General features: G+C 31.4%; 1 protein-coding gene across 8 annotated transcripts in view; it reads right to left on the bottom strand.

The window, feature by feature from the left end:
* Nucleotides 1-21,133, bottom strand: part of LOC142321672 (cytosolic carboxypeptidase 1-like) — a 293,694-nt gene that overhangs the window by 255,009 nt on the left and 17,552 nt on the right. For all 8 annotated transcript variants that reach the window (XM_075359948.1, XM_075359949.1, XM_075359947.1 and 5 more), the window contains exon 3: nucleotides 1,074-1,218. In XM_075359948.1, the coding sequence (XP_075216063.1) occupies nucleotides 1,074-1,218 (145 nt within the window). The remainder of the gene's footprint in view (nucleotides 1-1,073; nucleotides 1,219-21,133) is intronic.

Below are 21,133 nucleotides of genomic sequence, written 5' to 3'. Positions count from 1 at the left end.
TCTAAGGAAAATAACAATTTCCGAACGAGATTACAACCGATTTATCCTGATCGCTTCCAAAGTTTTTGGAAACGCACCAGATAAGACCTGGAAGTAAGCCTGCTGAACATGACAGATCGATGCAGGAAGATATATCTGATGAAGATGAAAGTGCACGATCCATCGTTCAATTAGAAAGTGAATTAACGGCCAATGATAAACGAAAAATAAGAAGCTCCTCATTTAAAGTTTTTTTCCTTCACAACTACTTCAGCCCAGTCTTGCAGTCCTTGAGATCCCTGTTCGGTAGAGTGAGGCGATGTACAGAGGAGTGGGTAAGACGGATGCGGAGGCATCGGTTGTCCGAGTGCCATGAGACATGGGATCAATCGTCCCAACCTTCCCTTCAGATATGGCTGTGCCGAGAATATGGAGAACTTGGGTTAGAGTTTACCCAATTCCTTACCGGTCACAGATATTTAAAGGCAAACTTGTGCGAGCGGGTTCTGAGACCCTCCGCGCTTATTGCGGAGAGGAGGATACCAAAGAACACACGATGTTCATGTGCGATCGGTTCCTGCAGCACAGGAAAACATGCAGGAGAGAATGCGGCAAGCTTACCCCAGATATCAACACAAGTTCTATGTTACAGACTGAAAAATCGTAGCACACGGGGTCCCAGTATTTCCTCTGAGTCAAGATTAAAAAAAAAACCGCAGGACCCCAATAGGCCAACAATGGGGGTGTGGATGAAGACAAGACTCATAGGGTGCTGTGATAATACCATAAGATGAGCCCGGCATCGTATATCGTATAGATTGAGTGGTTTAATGGGTAGACCCGCAAGGGAGAGTCCCACACTAGCATGCGGTTCGAGATCATATGATTTTCTCTTATAAAAAAGGTTTCCGCCTTCTCCAACGAAAAGAAGGTGCTATTACAGCTGAAAAATAATAGTAACATTCCGCCAAAAATTAAAATTCAAGTAAAATAAAATTACAAGTAAGTAATCGTAATGACAATTTTTCACAAAAAATAATAGTGAATAAAATAATACAACACTAACACGCAACATATCGCTGAGCTTTACGTACCTTGCGATGCGGCTCTACTATGAAGCCGGGCAGAAGATGCCCGTAATATATCAATGTTTTCATTTGGCTTAGCTGAACACGTTTTCAACCTGTCAAGCAGTATTTCATTTATACTGTCATCTGACATCTCACGCAGATTAATTATCTGAAAAAAATGTGAAAAAACTTACATTATTTTAATTCATTTATTTTATTATTTATACGATTTGTTTTCAGGCAAATTATAGTGTGCTTAACCTAACTTATTTCACCGAATTAAGTAATAATTCTTCTCAAACACATTAAATAAATTTCAAAAAACAACCTCACGATTAACGACTGGGCCTAATAAACAATAAAATATAAACATAAATGCCGACCTTTTATATTCAAGAAAAATAACACAAAATGTAAATCGTGTATGAAAAATGTAGTGATGAAAATAATAAATTTGTTAGCCGCATGCGCGTGCTACTACCAGCAAACTGTCTGAGAAAGTATGTAATGCAAGTAACAATTCAAAGTCAAACGATCAAAACAATGCTGTAAAAAAGAAAAAGACTAAATTAAAAAGTGTCTAACACACGCTCAGAACCATAATGTAGAAAATAAATGCGCGATAACAAATTGCACGCATAATAAACCATTTGCATTAATCGAATAATTTCGCAAGATAGCTGAAACTTTGATAAACAAAAATAATAATAATAAAAATATAGAAAATTATTAAATTTCTCGTGTTTCATATTTCATCAGATTCAGTAATTAAAAAATTTATAACACCGTCACTTTTATTCCGACAAATTCTATAAAATCAATGAAAAGTGTGTCTCATGCCTCTCTGGTACCACCTAAAAATCTGTATAAAGTAATAAGAATACATCTGATAGGCAGCAAGTACCGAGAAATTAACCCACCGGGTTGGTCTAGTGGAACGCGTCTTTGCAAATCAGCTGATTTCAAAGTCGAGAGTTCCAACGTTCAAATCCTAGTAAAGTCAGTTACTTTTATATGGATTTCAATACTAGATCGTGGATACCGGTGTTCTTTGGTGGTTAGGTTTCAATTAATCACACATCTCAGAAATGGTCGTCCTGAGACTGTAAAAGACTACCTTCATTTGCACTTATACATATCATCCTCTGAAATAATACCTGACGGTGATTCCCCGAGGCTAAACAGGAAAAAAGTACCGAAAAATAATCAGATTACTATCTCTACTAACTGAACGTATAAGCTTTAAATAAATAATCTTTTTACATTTTGCTCCCCAAACAAAGCATATTATAAGTTCAATGATGAAAGTAAAGAAAGCATTTAGAGGTGATCAAAAAACCCGGAGATATAAACGAGTAAACCAGTTTTAAAAGAGAAGAAAAAGGAACCATACCGCTTACAGATAACGAAAGAATTTGTAACATGAAAAACCAACAAAACTCAAAACTTTGATTTTCAACCTAACCAAAAAAATAAGATAAAAAAGAACTGTTAACCAAAATTATACAAATCCATTAATGTTTTCCTAAAAGTTTATATATATATTTATTTATTTTTTATTTTTTTATGAAAGAGCGGGCATTAACAGCAATGGTCTTTAACAATTTTATAATTTATAGTCATCTATAATTCGACTCATAATAATTAAAAAATCGAATGTATCTTACTTTATTTCCCAATCAATATTCTATGAATTTTCAATAAAAATTCATTTCATTACTGAAACTTTTTTCCAGAAAAAATGAACAACTAAAGAAGCCTTTTTGAATACTTTTTAATATTACTGAACTTTTATACAGTGGATCGCTGATAAAAATTCTAAGAAATCGTACTACTAACAAAACAGCTGTCTCCTCTTAACTACTTACCTCAATATCTTCGCTAGATTTGGGAGTTTTTGGATTAGTGATTCTCCGGGTATCTTCATAGCTATTTCATATGGGAAATTAAACTAACTGAATAAATCGGATAAGAAAATATATATATTAAAAAAAAAAACTTATGATATTACGTCGCAGATGAACAGATATTTTTAAATAAAAATGTGATAAGTACTCTGTGCCAGTACGGTCAGTGATAGTAATTCTTGCAATAAAACCATTACTCGGGACTTTCTCTTACTATTATAAACAACATTCTACAATAGCAACAATCAGCAATCAATGTTTCAACGTTATAAAAAAGATGGTTACGATCCTTTTTTTCACTCAACAGAAGTTAACAATTAGTTAACAGAAGGTAAAAATTAGTTTAAAACAATTATATTTAACATAAATAAATCAGCGCTTTAACAAAATCTATTTAACAACAGCTATATCTGATACACTGAAAGTATATTGGTAAACGGCATCAGAAGGAAGACTGTGGAGGGGGGTTGGTAGAGTAACAGATAAGATTCAGATATGGTAGATCCCCTACAGATGCAATATTTGCGCTGAGATAATTGAAGTGGGATTATACTGTATGAATTAGAATTTATTAGGTTATTATTATTAATTTATAATTTATTATTAAATTTAAATCAATGATTAACAGTTCTTATTAATATTTAAATCGATTATTTATATAATTATTATTCAAACTTATTAATACAAGAAAGGGATTATTAATTAAGGGATTATTAATAAGAAATAAATAATGGCATTCCTAAACATAGTAAAGGCATATGATAGCGTGGATAGGGAAGTTGTGAGGTAGGTGCTACAAGAAAGAAAAGTAAATAAACCGCACACCCAGATGGTTAAAGTTATATGTGATGGAAGGGAAAAGTCGTGTCGGGATAAGACTGTTTGATGTAGTCAGACTGGTTTGAGGTATAGAATAGGTTGAGACAAGTGTGATTCTCCACTTTTATTTATAATAACTCTGAATAGAATCTTCAATAAAATTAAAAAGGAAATAGAAGAAACAAGAAACTTTATTTGCAGAAGACCTGGTTATACGGAGGGAGTCTGAAAGTGATGTACAGTGTGCAATAAATGTGAAGAAATTCAGAAATGTGGAATGCACTTTAGTGTTGAGAAGAATAAAGTGATTATGCATGTCAGAAAAACGGAAATGCAATGGACAGAACTATGAGTTTACTTAGAATGGTTAAAGAAATAAGTACAAGAGTACAGAAGGAAGTAGATTCTATCAAGAGGTAAGACATCTGATCTGGAACAAGGAGGTACCCTTTCCAATGTTAGAGAGTTGTGTATAAAGCATACTTTGTACGGATTCTTACTTACGCAGCAGAAATCTGGACAGGTGGCAGAAAGACAGAGAGTCGCGTACATGCAGCAGTAATGAAATTCTAGAGAAGCTAGGTAAGGCAAGAAGGGATAGATAGATAGTGTGTAAGGAGCACTATGATTAGAGAGGAACTGAAATCGGGAAGCCTTGTCGAGTCAATTGGAAGATCAAAGCGCTCAGGCGGTTTGGACATAGTGAAAAGATTTATGAGGAAAGATTACCGAACAGGATGATGCATGCACAGGAAACACTTATAAGATCAAGCGTTAAACCAATGATTAAATGGATAAATACGGTGATGGAGGAAGTACGGAAGAGAGGGGATGTGGTGAGAGTAATGGAAGAGAGACGGTTCATGGATCGAGTCAGATGGAGAAATTTTGTAGATGGCTCAAACCGAGAAAATTTGGATTACAGTGAACTGAAAATGATGTTGATATCTGATTATACCGATAGACAAAAAAACATTTTTTTAATATGTCTCGTAACTGTTATAACATTTCTTGAATTGCTTTTTTGCGTACGTTACAGATCTGGAAATACAATTTCTTATTACTATTTAAATACAGTTCTTATTAATATTTAAATCGATTATTTATATAATTATTATTCAAACTTATTAATAAAAGAAAGGGATTATTAATTAACATTTAGCAGTAAAAAATGATTATTTAAAAGTACCGTTACGACGGATTGTGGGAAAGTAAGACAAAGAGAACACAGGGAGCGACAGAGAGTCGGTTGCGCGCAGCCGCCCGACGCACATATGATCCGCTCTACGCCAATAGCAGCAGAGTAAGGAGCAGCAGCTGGCCCGGCAATTAACGCAACCTCATACGAACACTACCTAAGACTAAACGAAGAAAATGGCGTCCCCAAACCATCTTCCAATTATCAATAGTTTTATTTGTTTTTAGAGTTTTTATAAGTATATGTTGTTCTTAGCACGCTTAATTCATGAACGTTATTTACTTACAACTGGCAAAAATATTTAACAAAATCATGTTTAATTAAACATAAACAATGTAACATTTTCGTGGCGGGCCGTAGACCCGCCTTTTTCTAGTGTTAATAACTATAGTTAGTAATAGTAAAATCTATTAAAATTAAGACTGCATCCTCCATAAAACATTTTAAAAAGGGGTTTGTTAACTTACTTTATAATAAATAATTATTTTTGAGAACGGACTTTTTTTTAATATCCTCTTAATACTTAATTTCGTTTAAGGATATCGCATTTTACGCCATAGCAGATAATATGTTGCCCCAGTAACAATAAGCGCATCCATTACAAGCGAATATGCACACATAGTTTTGTGTTATTGCTTGAAAATCGGATACTGAGAACCCTGGATATTGGAACCGTACGTGTAAACAAAGATAATATCATAAATTTTCACCTATACAATACTGTTCTACTTCCAAGGGAAAATATAATAAATAAAACAGAAAATAGATCGTTTTTTCTACAAATTCAAGAACTCCCTTTCTTTTCCATCTTATTTTAGTTTCTAAAATAATGTTCTAAAAGTGTGCGTCTCCACAATGGTGCGGCTGGATAGCTTAATCTGATGAAAGGTAGGATTAAGTGAACTAAAACGAAACCCTCCAGAGCTAACAACCTCAGTTGTACTACGTTAGGCTCTGTCGAATCATCGAAAACACTAACACCATGGGGATTATGGCTTCTTACGAAATTAATTACCCTCAAAACAAAGTCGAATCGGATTCCAGGGTGCCCAACAGTATGAAGCAAAAAGGTGAATAGGAGCACCGCAAGAATCTTTCCAAATGTAAAAATAAAAGGGCGTATTTTTTTGGAACATATATTAACTCTTTAATCAAAGCTGGAAAACCTTAACAATTAACCAAAGAACTACACAGACTAAATATTTCGATACTTGCACTTCAAGAAACCAGATTCTTAGATGAAGACCCTTTTGAATCCGATAGTTTCAGAATTTTTAAGGATAAAATCGGCAAAAGAGCAATGAAACATTCCACATCTTGGAACAGGTTTTATGACCTACAAATATTTTTTTAGACTCTGTCATTGACTTTAAAGGTGTAAATACAAAATTATCAACGCATTTGATGATGATTATCATCAAATCATTAAATACAAAGTACACATTAATTAATACACACACGCCTGTAAATAATGGTAATACAAATTCAGAAAAATCGAAGAGTTCTGGGACGAATTGTAAGAAGAAACCCTCAAAATCCCAGTAAATCACTAGAAAATTCTTCTGGGAAATTTCAAGGCTCAACTTGGTTCTAAAAAAAAATTGTCTAACGTAGTCGATAATATCCAGCTTACAAGATAACAAACAAGAATGACGAAAGACTTACTAAAACTCTGTGAACGCCTAAAATTAAAATCATGTTAACACATTTTCCAGCAAAACCACGAAAAAAGAAAACTTGGGTTTTCCTTAAACAACGCTCGGTGAATTTCATCTGCTCATGAAGCCACCTAATCGGAACTGCCACATAGAGATACAAAATCCCAAGGTTAGAAAAGCCATAAATGTAACCTCAGGTCACTATCTCAAATCAAGATGAATTTCAACCCTTATTGAAAGAAAAATATCACTAACGTCAAATACCCAATATTAATAGAGAAGCCCATTTAATGAAAAGATAGAATTTCAAAATAAACTAGACACCTAAAAATTGGAACGATGTCATTCAAAATTTAATTAAACCTGCCCAAGAAATTGCACCGTTAAAGTTTCATAAAAAACATTTGATCACCTGGTTAAACGAAGAATGTGAAATTGCGATTAAGGAAGGCTTCTAGTCTGAGAAAACGGAACGCAAGCAAAACCCGAGAAAATCTACAAAAAGTACAAAAATTAATAAATTATCACACCAACACTGGAAAATTAGGAGAAAATATATAAAAGAACAAATAACGGAATGAAAGAACACTTCAAGAAAAAAATACAATACTATTTTACATGACATTTAAGAATAAAATCAACGGTTACTCAGCTCCAAGTTTTAACTTTAAAAGAGAAAGTGGCATACTAGCCTTGAACAACAAGGAAAATTGTGAGATCAGGGCTGAATATTTTAAAAAGTTATTAAACAGTGAAAAACCAAGAAAAACTTCAGCTTCACAATACAGAATCCTGAGTCCAATCCACCAGGTAAGGAAGAAATTAATCCACCAGAAAAATATAATCAGCTTGCTCAAACGACAACAAAGCATCAGGTGAGGAAGGTATTAATCGCACAATTATAAAAGCTTGCAAATGATAAATTCATAACAGAAACAACCCAACTCTTCCAGAAAATTTGGACAGAAGAAAAAATTCCAGATGATTGATTTGTTGCATTAATTCATCCACTGCATAAAAAAAGCTCAAAAACTTATGTCAGTAACTGTAGATGAATCTCACTATTACCTGTCACGTATAAAATATTTTCCAAAACACTTCTTAAAAGATTTGAAACATAGGTCGACTCAAAGTTTGGCGAAGACATCTTTTACAGAACACATCCTCAGCCTAAAAATGATGTTAAAATGTTATAATACAAAGCCAAAATACATCTTTATTTCATTCACTGATTTTCAATAAGCTTACGATTCAGTAAACAGAAAAACCATATTGACACATTAAAAGAACACCAAGTTGATCAAAAAACCACCATCAATTTAATTAAGCTCACTTCAACCATCTCTGTATCTAGTCAAGTTTCTAGGTGAAGTCAGCGAAACACTCCAAATAAAAATAGGACTAAGACAAGGAGATTGTCTTTCATCAAAGCTTTTCAACTTGATTTTAGATACAGAAGTAGGAACAAAGAATCGAAACGTCAAAACTGAATGTCTAGCTTTTGCCAAAGACTTAGCACTCTTTACAAAATCAGAACAAAAAGTAATCAACCAAATTAACCGATTGAAATGAACTGAAAGTTGAACAATAAAGAATTTCAGTTTAAAGAAACTGAAATTAATCAATTGAAGTAGCTGAAAAAACAGGCTTGCAGATATCGATTACAAAGACACAAATGATAAGTGCCAGTAAATATCCCAAAAAGACAAGAGAAACAAAGTACGGCAAAATTAAGATCACGGACTATTCTAAATATCTTCAAGAAATAATAGAAACTGAACAAATAAACTAGTGACCGAGACAAAAAAAAACACAAATTAGAACTAAACTTTTACAACAAAAAAATTATTTACAATAAAAAGGACCTTTTTATAAATGCAAGATTAAGTCATTATACCGCAGTTGTAAGACATCTTGTACGGCATGGAACTACAAATATGACTGGAATAGAAGATCCACTCAAGATAGAAAGAAGAACTTTAAAAAGGATTTTTGGTCCAAGAAGAAAGAACACAAGAAAGCCACAGACTGAGATCAAACAATAAAATATACGGTAAGACTGAAGTAACAATAAGAAACTAGTACAAAGATTCTATAGACACATGGTCTGCATGAACCAATCAAGGCATAACAACACATTTTCAATAAACTGTGGAACTACAAACGTCGATGGCTATGTTAAACAGTTGAAAGAAGAACTCAAAAAGTTCAAAACATGACACTAAATGATTGCCTAGATCGAAAAGAATACAGAAAAAACTTTGAATTAAAGGTTCTGGTAGATGAATATAAAAAACTCAACAGGGAAGAATGAACTGTCAAAGATGAGCTAAACAGTCTGAAAGAATGAACAACATTTCTGGAAGAAAAAGGAAGTAACTACATGAAATGATATTTGTGTGATTCTTGAAGGTCTATTCGCGGAGAAAAAAAAGAAAACTTTATTTTTTTGAAGTAATAATTTTAAAGTGGTAAATAAAAATAATAAAAATGGTAAAAGTATGATTTAATTAAATTATTTCCAAAAATTAAAAAAATAATTCATGGTAATGTATTAGTAACATAATCAATTAAAGTAATATCTACAATACCTTAATTTACGATCATAAAATTCGAAAAATTATAGATATACGGTGAATAATCAAATATACCATAAACAGGCGATCGGTGAATAATAAAAAAGGAACACCTATGGAAAATCGAATACGGGTAAAGAAGTTAAAAGACAAAAAGTAAAAGAAAACAAAGGAGCTGCCAAACCAAAGATTAGTAGAAATGAAAAATATAACATCTGACAAATATGATAGGTAAAAACCTGAGAACGTGTAAATGTACGTAGAATCTTTTACAACTGTGTACGTATAGTTCTGCCATCGCAAAACAATAGCTATGAATGCTGCAGCAGCAGCATGCAAAAATAGTAAAGATCATTATAAGCCAATATAAATAATCAATTATTGTACTAGTGACGTCAAAAAACATAATACACAAAAAATTAAAATGCAAAAGGGTCATCAGTTCGCCGATCAAATAACATGTTTGTCAACAAATATACATTTACGTACAATTTTCTTTTTAAATTAGAAAAAAAAAGAAAAGAATAACAAAGTTAATAAATAAAAGATTTAACCATAATTTAATAAAACAAAATTAAAATTTATTTTAAAATATCAACTACCACTCTTAATTTTACGCTGGCTTAAAAAGTTTAAATTACGAGGCACGGCTGATAAATTTTGCACAGACATACGAAGCATGGGAATGAACAGATATTAGAATGAAATAAAAAATGAATAAAAGTATAATACCTTAGCTACAAAATGCAGTACTTATTTTTCAATATAATCCCAGTTTACATTGATACACTTTTCCCAGTGTGCGACATATCTCTGCCTGCATTCCGTCGCTGAAAACTTCGGGCGGTCTTTCTCGGATCCAAATGGCCACAGCTTCCTTCACCTTATCGTCGGTGGTGTAATGATTACCTTCCTTTAATAATTACCTGGAAGTCGCACGTAGCCAAATCCGGCGAAATGGCGGATGCGGATAGGTCTCAAGCTTGCGGAGAGCCATTATAGAATTTGTGCAGTACCCATCGTGCACAGACTTTACGGTAACCCAATTGCTCGATAATATAACCTACTCGTTCTTTAGATATGCCTAACTGAATAGCGATGCGTTGCTGGGTGCCGTCCACCTTCTTTCGATGTTTCTTGTCAGTCACACAAACTAGTCGTCCGCTGCCAGGCGCGTTCTCAATTGTGGCTTTACCAGCTTCACATTTGTGAAATTTCAAAGCCCACCTATTCACAGTACTCCTGTCAACAGATTCACTACCATAAATCGCTTTGAAACGATTAAAAAATATTCGTAGGATTCACATTTTCTGCTACTAAAAATTCGATCATTACGCACTGTAACCGTGTTGCCGTATTGGCCGTAGTCGACTCCATTTAAACTGCTACTAAAAACAAACCAGTAAAACGGATTTCAACGCATTATCGCAGGTTTGTAGAGGGAGATTTTAGCTATCATGTGCTGCCACACCCAACTCGATAGTACCTTTCGTCTCCGTAAAACACGCTAGTGTAAACAACACTTTGAAAAGGAAATTTTCTAATTATTAGTGCTGTTTTTTTAAATAGGTTATATTATTTTTGTAACTTTATTTTAATTTACAAAGTTTAGTTTCTTTCTTATTTCAAATAAATATTACGAAAAAAGACTATACGCATGAAAAAACATCCTTTCACAAGTAATGCAAAGACAAGAAACCTACGTCTTAAAAAAAGTCCAAAACGATTTAAATAGACTGGTATAGTCTATTTAAATCGTTTTGTACGATTGCAAAGGCAGAAAGGCTTTCTGGAAAGCGGGAAAATATTTTTTTTTTTTTACTCTATGATTCCCAACTAATTTTCTATATATTTTGTGAAAAAATATACATATATCAAAACATTAACGAAGCCAACGTAATATTTCAACTAAAATATATCTTCCAGTTAAGTAATACGGAAAACCTTACATCCGGACTACTACAAACAGTTCCTCTACAAAAATAAAAAAATAATCATCGAATTCCATTTAGTGAACACTTTCTCATTTTGATGAAGTTTTTTAAATAAATATACAACTGTATAAAACGTAAAAAGAACGTGCATTATAGCAGAAGAAAGCAACTGATACATGACAACCAAGAAAATTCCGGAAATAACTATAAAGAATTCCGCTGCAATAAGGAATAATATTATTTTTCAGCTAAACTTTTCAAACTTCTTGAAGTTTCACGTAAAGATAGTTTGAATATAAGAATGACATAATGCTACAAATATAAAAAGCCAATAATAAAAATCCAATAATAATTTTTTTTGGTCAAAGTCTTTCCTCTTGGAAGAATATGGAAGAATTTCCGGGAAAGAACGGGACCACTATCATTGCCCCCGATGTAACAAACAATTTTTAAATTGCTTCTGGTTGCGAATAAGTTTGAAACATACATAAAAAAAATAACTCCATAACGATCGAAATGAGAACCTCCAATTTTTTTAAGATTACAAAACAGCCGGTTGTCATTTGCTCCTAATTCTTCAGTAATAAATACAGATTACTTCTACATATATTTTTTTTTTAATTTCTGAGATAAGTATAAGGGGCAACTATAAGGGTCACAATAAGGCAAATTATAAGGTAAATACAAGTTCCACAAGTATAAGGTTTCAAAATAGATCTGTAACAGGTTAACCATTGGTTAAAGGTTAATTATTGGTTAAAGGTTAATCACTGGTTGCGAATAAGTTTGGAACATACATAAAAAAAAAATAATGCATACCGGTCGAAATGAGAACATTTAATTTCTTCCTCTTACAATATGGAAACCATGTTATGAAAAAAAAATTAATTTTTTTAATCTTAATTAGTAATTTTATAACTGCACAACTCTAGATGCCGTACAGATTCTCACAAAGTGATATGAAATAATTCACCTAAACAGTTCGATTCACAACGAGTAACGACAATGTAAAGAAAACAAAATAACACCATTTAATATAAACCAAAAAACTTAATTTATCGAGCGGTAGCATCTTGTATGAAAAGTGAATTCCAAAAAATTTATGACCAATTAAAAATAATCCTAATTAAAATATATTTAAATATTAAAATAATTAAAATATAATCGTAAATAAAAATATATTTGAAATCAAAAAATAAACCAATAAAAAAATAAAAATAAAAGTAGGTAACATAAAATTAACCTAATCGTTATAATTTCAGTCATTTAATTCAATGACAAAAATTCTTGATGAAACAAATATCAAAAGTAAAGCAGTTTTTCTTTGTTTGTTGAATAAATACAAACTATCTTAACGTATGTCATTTACAACAAAACAAAACAAAACTTGTGTAGTTAGCAAAAGTATGGAATAAAACTCAACTTTTTATTAATTTTGAGTTACTGATTTTATTTTAAGGAAAATATTTAATAACTTTAAAAATAATTTAATTTCGTGATGCATCTACTTGATAGTACCAGTTAAGAGAATAACACCAACAAAAATTATGATTTTCTTCTTTTTCATTAAGAATTAAAAAAAAACAGAAAAAGAAGTTTTTTTTAAATTGACTGGTTAAATTATTATAATCGTGGATCACTTGTTCAGGGGAATTTTTCTATTTCGAAAAAATATAATAAAATTAAAAACATACCACATTTTAATTTTTATCAACTAATAAAAATTGCGACAAATTTAGTAGTTGAATTTTTTTATAATCATGTTTCAAATATCCTACAATCTGTTTCAAGTAACAATACTTCTCTTTCTCTGTGTCAGACTACTTTCTCTCTTTATTAATCAAACACGCGAGCGTATTGCTACAATCATTTGCTTAGTTTCTCAAGAAAATTTCTACACCACTGTGTGAATAGTGCGATCATATGCTTCCTGCAAATTTGTGGAATATGTTTAGAATAAATAAAAGGGTGTCAGACGTTACGAAAAACTTCGCACGGATAATAAACAGTAAATTTAGATAATAGTAAAGCGCGCGCATGAGTTTACTTATAACCTTATAAATAAAGTTAGTTAACATTTGAATAATCTCAGCATCATCAATCCCGGAAATCCATTTAATTTATTACATAGAAAAAAACTACGGTTAAATTTTTATCAGGGTCACTAAACACAATAATTAAAATTATTTTTTTAAGAAACAACTGTATTTCTTACTATAACACTAAAATAGTTTTATTTATGCTCCTCCAATAGCAAACTAGGAGGAACGGTGAAAATTTAAAACATGCGAATGGAATCAGAAGGAATGATGGGATGTAAAGAGATCCTTATCTCCATAACGATGTGATAGCGGCCGAAATACGTTTTACGCTTTAATAACGATATTAAGATAAGGTACAAATGATGGTTAAATATTTCTATAATTTATATTATATAATTTATATATATATATATATATATATATTTATATAAATTAGCATATTCATATGCTAATTTTATAAACACAAGCTAGCCAAATCAAGATTATTTTCAGTGGTAAATACTCAATATCAGTTTTGATAAAAAGCTAAATAAATATTATTAACCACAAACATTGTTTATTTTTAGCAGGCAAAATAACGTAATTTGTCAAATCGATATTTATTGTGCACACACATATATGTATTTATAAAATACCTTTATGTAGGTCAACTACATTTTCTGGAGAATTAGTGAATATATTATCTCCGGTAACAGATCTCATTTTTTTCCACCGAAGGAATGAAACCCAAATATAAAATTTTTAAAATATTTCACATGAAACGTGTTCAAATTTTATTTGCTTTCGTTTTTATCCTGCAAAAATATTTTTACTAAAAATTCGTCCACTGAGTGTAGATTGTAAAAACTGTCCCCGTCAGATAAGAAATTACAAAAACACTTTCATTGAAGGTTACATACGAGGTCTGTTTAAATACAAGAAAATAAGCAAACTTTATTGTTTTAATCTTTATTAGTAATCTTAAAAATTATTGGTCCTTTCCTCTTCAAAGTACTCCCCTTCCCAATCCACACACTTTTGCCAGCGGTGTTTCCATTCGGGAAGCAGTCATCTTTTTTTTTTTGTACAAAACTGACGAATTGACAAAGCTGAATGTGCGGGCGCATTGTCGTGGTGAAGGAACCTCTTCTGCAAGTTCTCTGACAGTCAATCAGAGATTTGCACGGACCACATCGTTGATTTTATCGTGAGTGTCATCGGTTTAAGACAAAGGCCTTCCTTGTCGAGGGTCATTTTCAATTAACTAATGACAACTTTAAAATCGTAAAAGCCATTCGTAACATTGCGTACGACCCAGAGCATCATCTCCGTAAGTTTGTTTCAAAAGTTGAAACCGTTTCTGTGAAAGTTTTCCCCAATTGCACGCAAACTTTTACGTTACAACACTTAAACAAGTTGCATTCAATTAACAATAACACTAAAACTAAACGAGATATAAACAATCAAAGAATATGTGGTTACAAAGGAGATTATGCGGAATACAATGTTGCCAACCCCAGGTCACTAAATATCTCCGTTGGCGCGTAATTAAAAATGTTCGGTTATACTCACGTACAATAAAATCAGCTTTAGTTTTCAGAGTGCGATTATTTTTAGAATGCTTCTAAGGGTCAAATTAAGAATTCTGCCAGAGGAGGAGTGGGTTTCATTTTTTGTCCTATTATTTATTTATTTTTGTTAAGTGCATCTAGGCAAATAAATAATCACAGATTTATTTTCATGTTTATAGTTTTATAACGGAACAGTAAAGGTTTTATACTGACCGAGCTAAGCGAGGACTTAATTTAACTAGACCTTTTAGCACTTTTCCTGTTGCCTGTGACGCCATTACGGCCAAATACTTTTTTTGTATTTTTACAAAACTTTCCATAAAATTCCTATGAAAACGATGTATATGTAAAGATTTTTATAAAAATATCAATTTAAAAATGGCAGCTACTTTCTTTCTTAGAAGATCGTGATGGAGAGGTGCGTTTCCATCTAGGAAAGTTTCCCATTGATGGATTGAAAAACTGGTCTTCCCTCGACTTCTGACATCACTCACAACGTGCAGCCTATCTTTCAGCAACTACGCGTTAGGCACTTCACTCTTTTACGTTACACTTCACGTTTAAGCCTAAAATTTACCTCTGAGATCTTTCTCCTTAAATTTTTTTTCCTCGAAAACTTATCCACAAAACATTTGAAAAGCCTAAGGGATATTGTAAAGGTGCCTCCACGTCAGACATCAACTAGTCATATCCACTACCCTGCAAATAATACTCACATTGTTCTTAATTGTAATTCTATTTTTGAGACTTGACTAAATACAATAAATTCAGTTTTTTAATTTATTTTAACTTTATTAATTCAATTTCGTAATAGAGCTCAATTAACATTCGAGATCATTTTTTAGGCGGGTCAACTGTCCACAGAACAAGTAGTAGATTGATTTCACGTAATTTACAAAAGTATGACAAATTCCGTAGAAACCTCAATTTTTTAAGGTTTGAAACACGATAGATGTCACATAGAAGGCAAATAAAAGATAATTTTGAAAAATAGCAGTTTCTGGTCACCAGACATTTTCACAGATTAAGTTATTATTAGTTATAGGAAATGAATAAGATTAATGTGCAGGTAAATACGGCCGCTTTTGTCACCATCATATTATCTGGATTGAGAGGTCTCTTACACAAAATCCGTCTCCGTCTCCTCTACTTCCAGCTAAAATTTTAAGATTCTGAGAGCTCCTTTCCTTTTAGATAACCTAAATCTTAACTCTTTACGGCCTTCCTGTTTTGCATCCTCTACTGGTCCTTATAGAAATTGTCCATCTATTCATTACTTAATGGAAACTGATTTCTCCTTCCTGTAATGGTTAAAACAAAACAGGCATGAGCCTGCGCGTGTGCGTGCAAGCGCAGGTGTTTTAATAAACTAATTTTTTTTTAATAAAATAGTCATAAAGATACTTTTTTATTATTATAAAAGAAAACAGAACTTTCATAATGAGTTCAGTTACGCGTTTACAAAACCAATCTTTTGTAAGAAAAAAATAAAACTGTATAATTAAATAAGCATATAATACTCGTAGATACAGAAAACAGACCTTACTAACAAAAAACAGATCATTACAACACAGAGAATAATCATTAATAGAAACAAAAAACAACGACTATGATATTAAAAAATAAGTTATTCACAAGTGCAATTTTTTAATTAAAGCAATATTACTATTTCTGAAAGTTAAACCATCCATTCTGTAATTATAATTGATTATATTACCTTGTTTAATACGTTTAGACCTAAATTTCTAAATTTAAACAAACAGATTTTCCAAATTCTATTGGCTTTGTAAAAATGAACTTGTTTTCAGCATAATTTTTTTATAACTCTAGCTTCATCATATTTTTACTTGTTATAAAATTAATTTATTTATTTACTGTGTTGATTTATTCATTAAAAGGAAAATTGGATATGTTTTTCTGTGTTTTTTATTTTTCCTCATCTGCGCTCTCTCGCAGACGATAAGTCTCAAAAGCCTAGAACAATGTACGAGTAGTAGCAATGAAACACGTGGAAGGGTTCCCCCCTGTTTAACCTTCGAGTTAAGATGAAATCGATGTTATAGATACACCACTTTATTATGGATTTTCTATCTTCATCTAGTTAGTTTAAACATAAAAAATAAAATGTTACACATTAAAGAAAACAATTTAATTTAATTAATGTTGAAACTATACATGTAAAACATAAATTTAATACGTCAAAATAGATTTTTTATTTAATTTCTAGAATAAACCGCATTTCACAAACTGAAACTGCACTATAAATTAAAAATTGTTAAAAAATAAATTAAATATAATCTCCATAATGTCAAGTATTACTTTTTTTTTAATACCTACGCGTCAAACAATTATACAACAATTTTTTTCAATAACATTGACAATGTTTTTCTTTTTTTAATTTGCATTTTTAATATGTTTGACCAGCTAACGTTTAAAATCTATGAACTGCTTGTTCAATAGATTCTTTGCATTAAAGAAAAGATTTACGGTATTTATTTTATGATCGATATATAATATCACCTACCAGAAAGAAGTTCTCAAATAAAACAAAACACCTATCTCCGCCCCCCCCCCCCCAAAGATGAATGCTTTATTTAAAACTTGGTAAAAATAACGCCATATCCTCCCTGTTTAGCTGAAATGCGAAAGTGGATATTAAATTTACAACTATTATAATAACTCAAACAAATCCACCAATCAAACTGTACCTTTCTATAATATCTGACAAAAATAACAAATTTATTATGTTTAAGATTAACGTAAAAATGTTAAAATAAAATAAAAAATATATCACAACTGCTGTTTAATATGAAGCCAAAAATTATACGTTAGATACTAACGATAACTTGGCCTATATTAAAGTAACGATCTTATCACGAACACAGTCATAAATCAGATCAAGCAAAACGGCATATATGCGGGTGAACTTGGAAAATTTCCCACAAGATATTAAAATGATCAAAACGTACTGGAATATATTTATAAATAAATGTCTCCGTTTGACATCTGTTGTAATATCTTCTAAGATCTGCATTTCACGATTACGTCAGTCATACGTACATAAATAGTATAAGTATTTTTATCGACATCAGACTAAAATTAAAAATAATAATTTTTTGAGCATCGACAAGTAACTAAATTTGTAAATTCATAAACACAAGTTGACAGGAAGTAATAGAAATAATTTAGGAATAAGTTCTCTACGTGAAAATGTCACACGACTAAATATCGCTTATTTTCGTGCTCTGCCTCCAGAAAAATTCTGAACAAAATTGAATAGTCTAAGTTATTATAAACGGTTTCAAAAGTCATCGTTTCTTTATTTGCAATATAATTCAGGATGGAAACCTTAGCCTGATCGACAATATTTCTCCAGCCGAACCGATGCGTGCCGGTTAGGAACCTTCGAAAATCTATCTCCATCCCATTCAGTGACATCAATCTCGACCAAATTCTCCGGAGTTTGTGTTGAGAACTAACTAGTTGGCTCATATCTCTCCATTCTGGCGCATGATTGCAGCCCACCTCAGATTTTAGAACTCCACCGTCATATACATTTTTATATTTATCGCAGAGTTCATTGTTGTAGCTCCTCCACTCTACAAATTCTATTGTCCTATGATAACGTATTTTCTAAATACAAACAAGGTCGGCTACCGAAGAAGTTGAGCCTTAGCGTCCTCTTCCATTCTATTCTCCCTCTCAATTTCTCTTTCTCTTATTTTGATAAAATCTCCTTCAGTTCCTTTCCCCCACCCGAAAAATTAGTTTTACTTCACTTCGCAACTTATTATGAAAACGGAACACGAAAATTAAAAACCAAAACGAAAATTAATTTTTGTAATTAATTTTCATGCTTCGTAAATAGTTTTTTTTTTTTTTATAAATACGTTCACGGGTAATAAATTGTTGAATTTATTAAAGCTTGTTAATCAAACTTTAATAAAGAATTGTTGAATTTCGTAAATCCCTTACTGATTAATTTTATCTTTTATATTGTACTGTTTGTAATAATAAATATTCTTTTTCATAAAATATCAAATGCGTGAAGATAAAATTAAAACCAATTTTTTTTTTTTAATTTATAATAAATTATTTTTTTTATAAATCTGTAGCGACTTAATTAAAAAAATGAACCAACATTAAAAAAAAAAAAAAACGAATAATGAATCTCTAATCATTTAATCCTCCCACAGAAATTACAACTAAACGGGTAGGCCCTAGCGCTCACTAAAAACATCCCCATCGCTTTAACGATCATTTATTCTTACTTATATTAAATAAAATACTATTCTAAAAAAATCTTTAATACGAATGTTCGTAAACAGGTGGGAAACATTATGACACTTTTCACAACCCAATTTCTTCGCTTTTACCATTTTTAGAACATTCAGCCGCTTGTAAAATTTCCTTCACTTTAAAACCAATATTATAACACGTAATAATCTATCTGACTTAGCTAGAATTTCGGAGTAAATAGGTTCATAACTAACAAATATAATATTCAAGACGACTCTCAAAGCATAATTTCGGCTATATCTGGCATACATAGCTAGCTTAGTAACAGAAAATCCACTTTTTTCGATGATTAACTGCACAGCTTACAAACATGAATTTATTTAAAATAAAAAATGAGAATATCGGTGCAGTGAACAGCTAGAAAAAGCATATATATCAACATCAGCAACAAAAATTGAAAACGAGACCTAGAAAAACGTGATAGGAATGATACAATAGCCACTGCTTTGTATGTGAGTATGTGAATAAAAAAAATGTAACCACATTTTTATAACTTTTTATTGTTAGAATTTAAATTTTATAACCTAATTACAAATTCCGTCAGTTATCCGTAAGCAATAAAATTAAACTAACTTCCGTTAATAAGAAAACAAAAGGTCACTACTATTTATTTCTAAATAAAATACCGAATCACTTAAAACATATAAATTAGCATACCAGTTAAAACAAGTGAATCGATCTAGTCTTTCCGGTTCCTAGATTGAATAACTATTCTCTCTTTCTCCTTTTTTTAGAATACATTTTACATTACGCAAAATAAAAAAAGTAACAAGTAAAAATCAATCCAATATCATGTCAAATTTACTTCATTAACAAAATCTCTAATAGAATTAAACATAAAAATTTAATTTGGAAGCATTCTTTTTTAAACGAAAAAAAATTACAAAAAATTTGAATATTTGATTTAGTTAAAAATTATTCTTTAAATGTTTGCAATTAAAAAATGAGGTTAACATATAAATTTATAAAAATCATACGGTTATAAATAATATACTTGAAGATAACGGGTTGTTTAAATTTTACATACTTTACATAAAAAAAGTGTAAAATAATTTTAAAAATTCATTCTTACTTTTTTTAATTTGTACAGTAAAATTTAACGTTTCACAAAAAAATGATCACCAGCACTACATGACCGAGTAATATCGTTTAATATGAAAAATGCTTCATAAAATCAGGAAGTCATAATAATAACGTTTGTAGGGGACCTTACACCTTACGCTACTCGATATGAATTTTAAATAATTCCCCAAAAAACTTTTACACTTTTTCTCATGAATAATAAACAACCCATTATACTTATTTAGAAAATGAAACTGAGTTATTTTTCGATGCTTTCTTCACAGAGCCTATACCATTACGTATCAGTATATTGCACGATCTGTATTTCGGTGCAAGTATACAGAACGAATGTACATCACCGCAACAAAATCTCCAAATAGTCTAGGCGGTACATGAAAATACATATACTACTTTATGAACATACACTGTCGCTTGTTCTTACAGACAAATTTAAGAAGAGGAGGCATTTAAAATTTCCTTTATAATTCAACGTGGCGGCTGTTTTCCAAAATGGAGTAACGATTCTCGAAATTTCTGATAATTGTCTAATAATGAAACGTTTGATGTCGTTTCCGTATGATTTAAGCTCGTAGAACAAGAAAACATAAGCTTATCCCCCATTCTCTGCTCTTGGCGTTGACCAGGCTCATGAAGAGAAAAATTAGGCAGATAAAGGTGACGCTGGTGCAGTAGGTCTTACTGAAGATTTAGCCGCACTTCGTCAATGGTCGGTTGCTAGGCCTGAGTGTGCATGCTACTGAATGAATTCATTCATGTTGATTATGAGACTTCGGATAGACATCACGAACAATATGAAGGATACTAGAATATGTTTAGGAATGACACCCGAGTTATTAAGGAAAGTTTTTGCAAATTAGGTAATCCATTTTTACTCGTATAAATTACTGACTGAAATCGACGGCTGAGTGTAGTAGATAGGTAATTAATGCCGTAAACACACAGGAAGTGGATGGTAAAAATATAAATGAGACATTTGTAAAATAAAAGTTCATCAATAAATGCAATTTTTCAACCGCTG

This window comes from Lycorma delicatula, chromosome 3 (genome assembly GCF_047948215.1).
Source record: "Lycorma delicatula isolate Av1 chromosome 3, ASM4794821v1, whole genome shotgun sequence".
Lineage (NCBI taxonomy): Eukaryota > Metazoa > Arthropoda > Insecta > Hemiptera > Fulgoridae > Lycorma > Lycorma delicatula.
The sequence above is the reverse complement of the archived record's forward strand: the minus strand, read 5'-3'. Positions and strand labels throughout refer to the sequence as shown.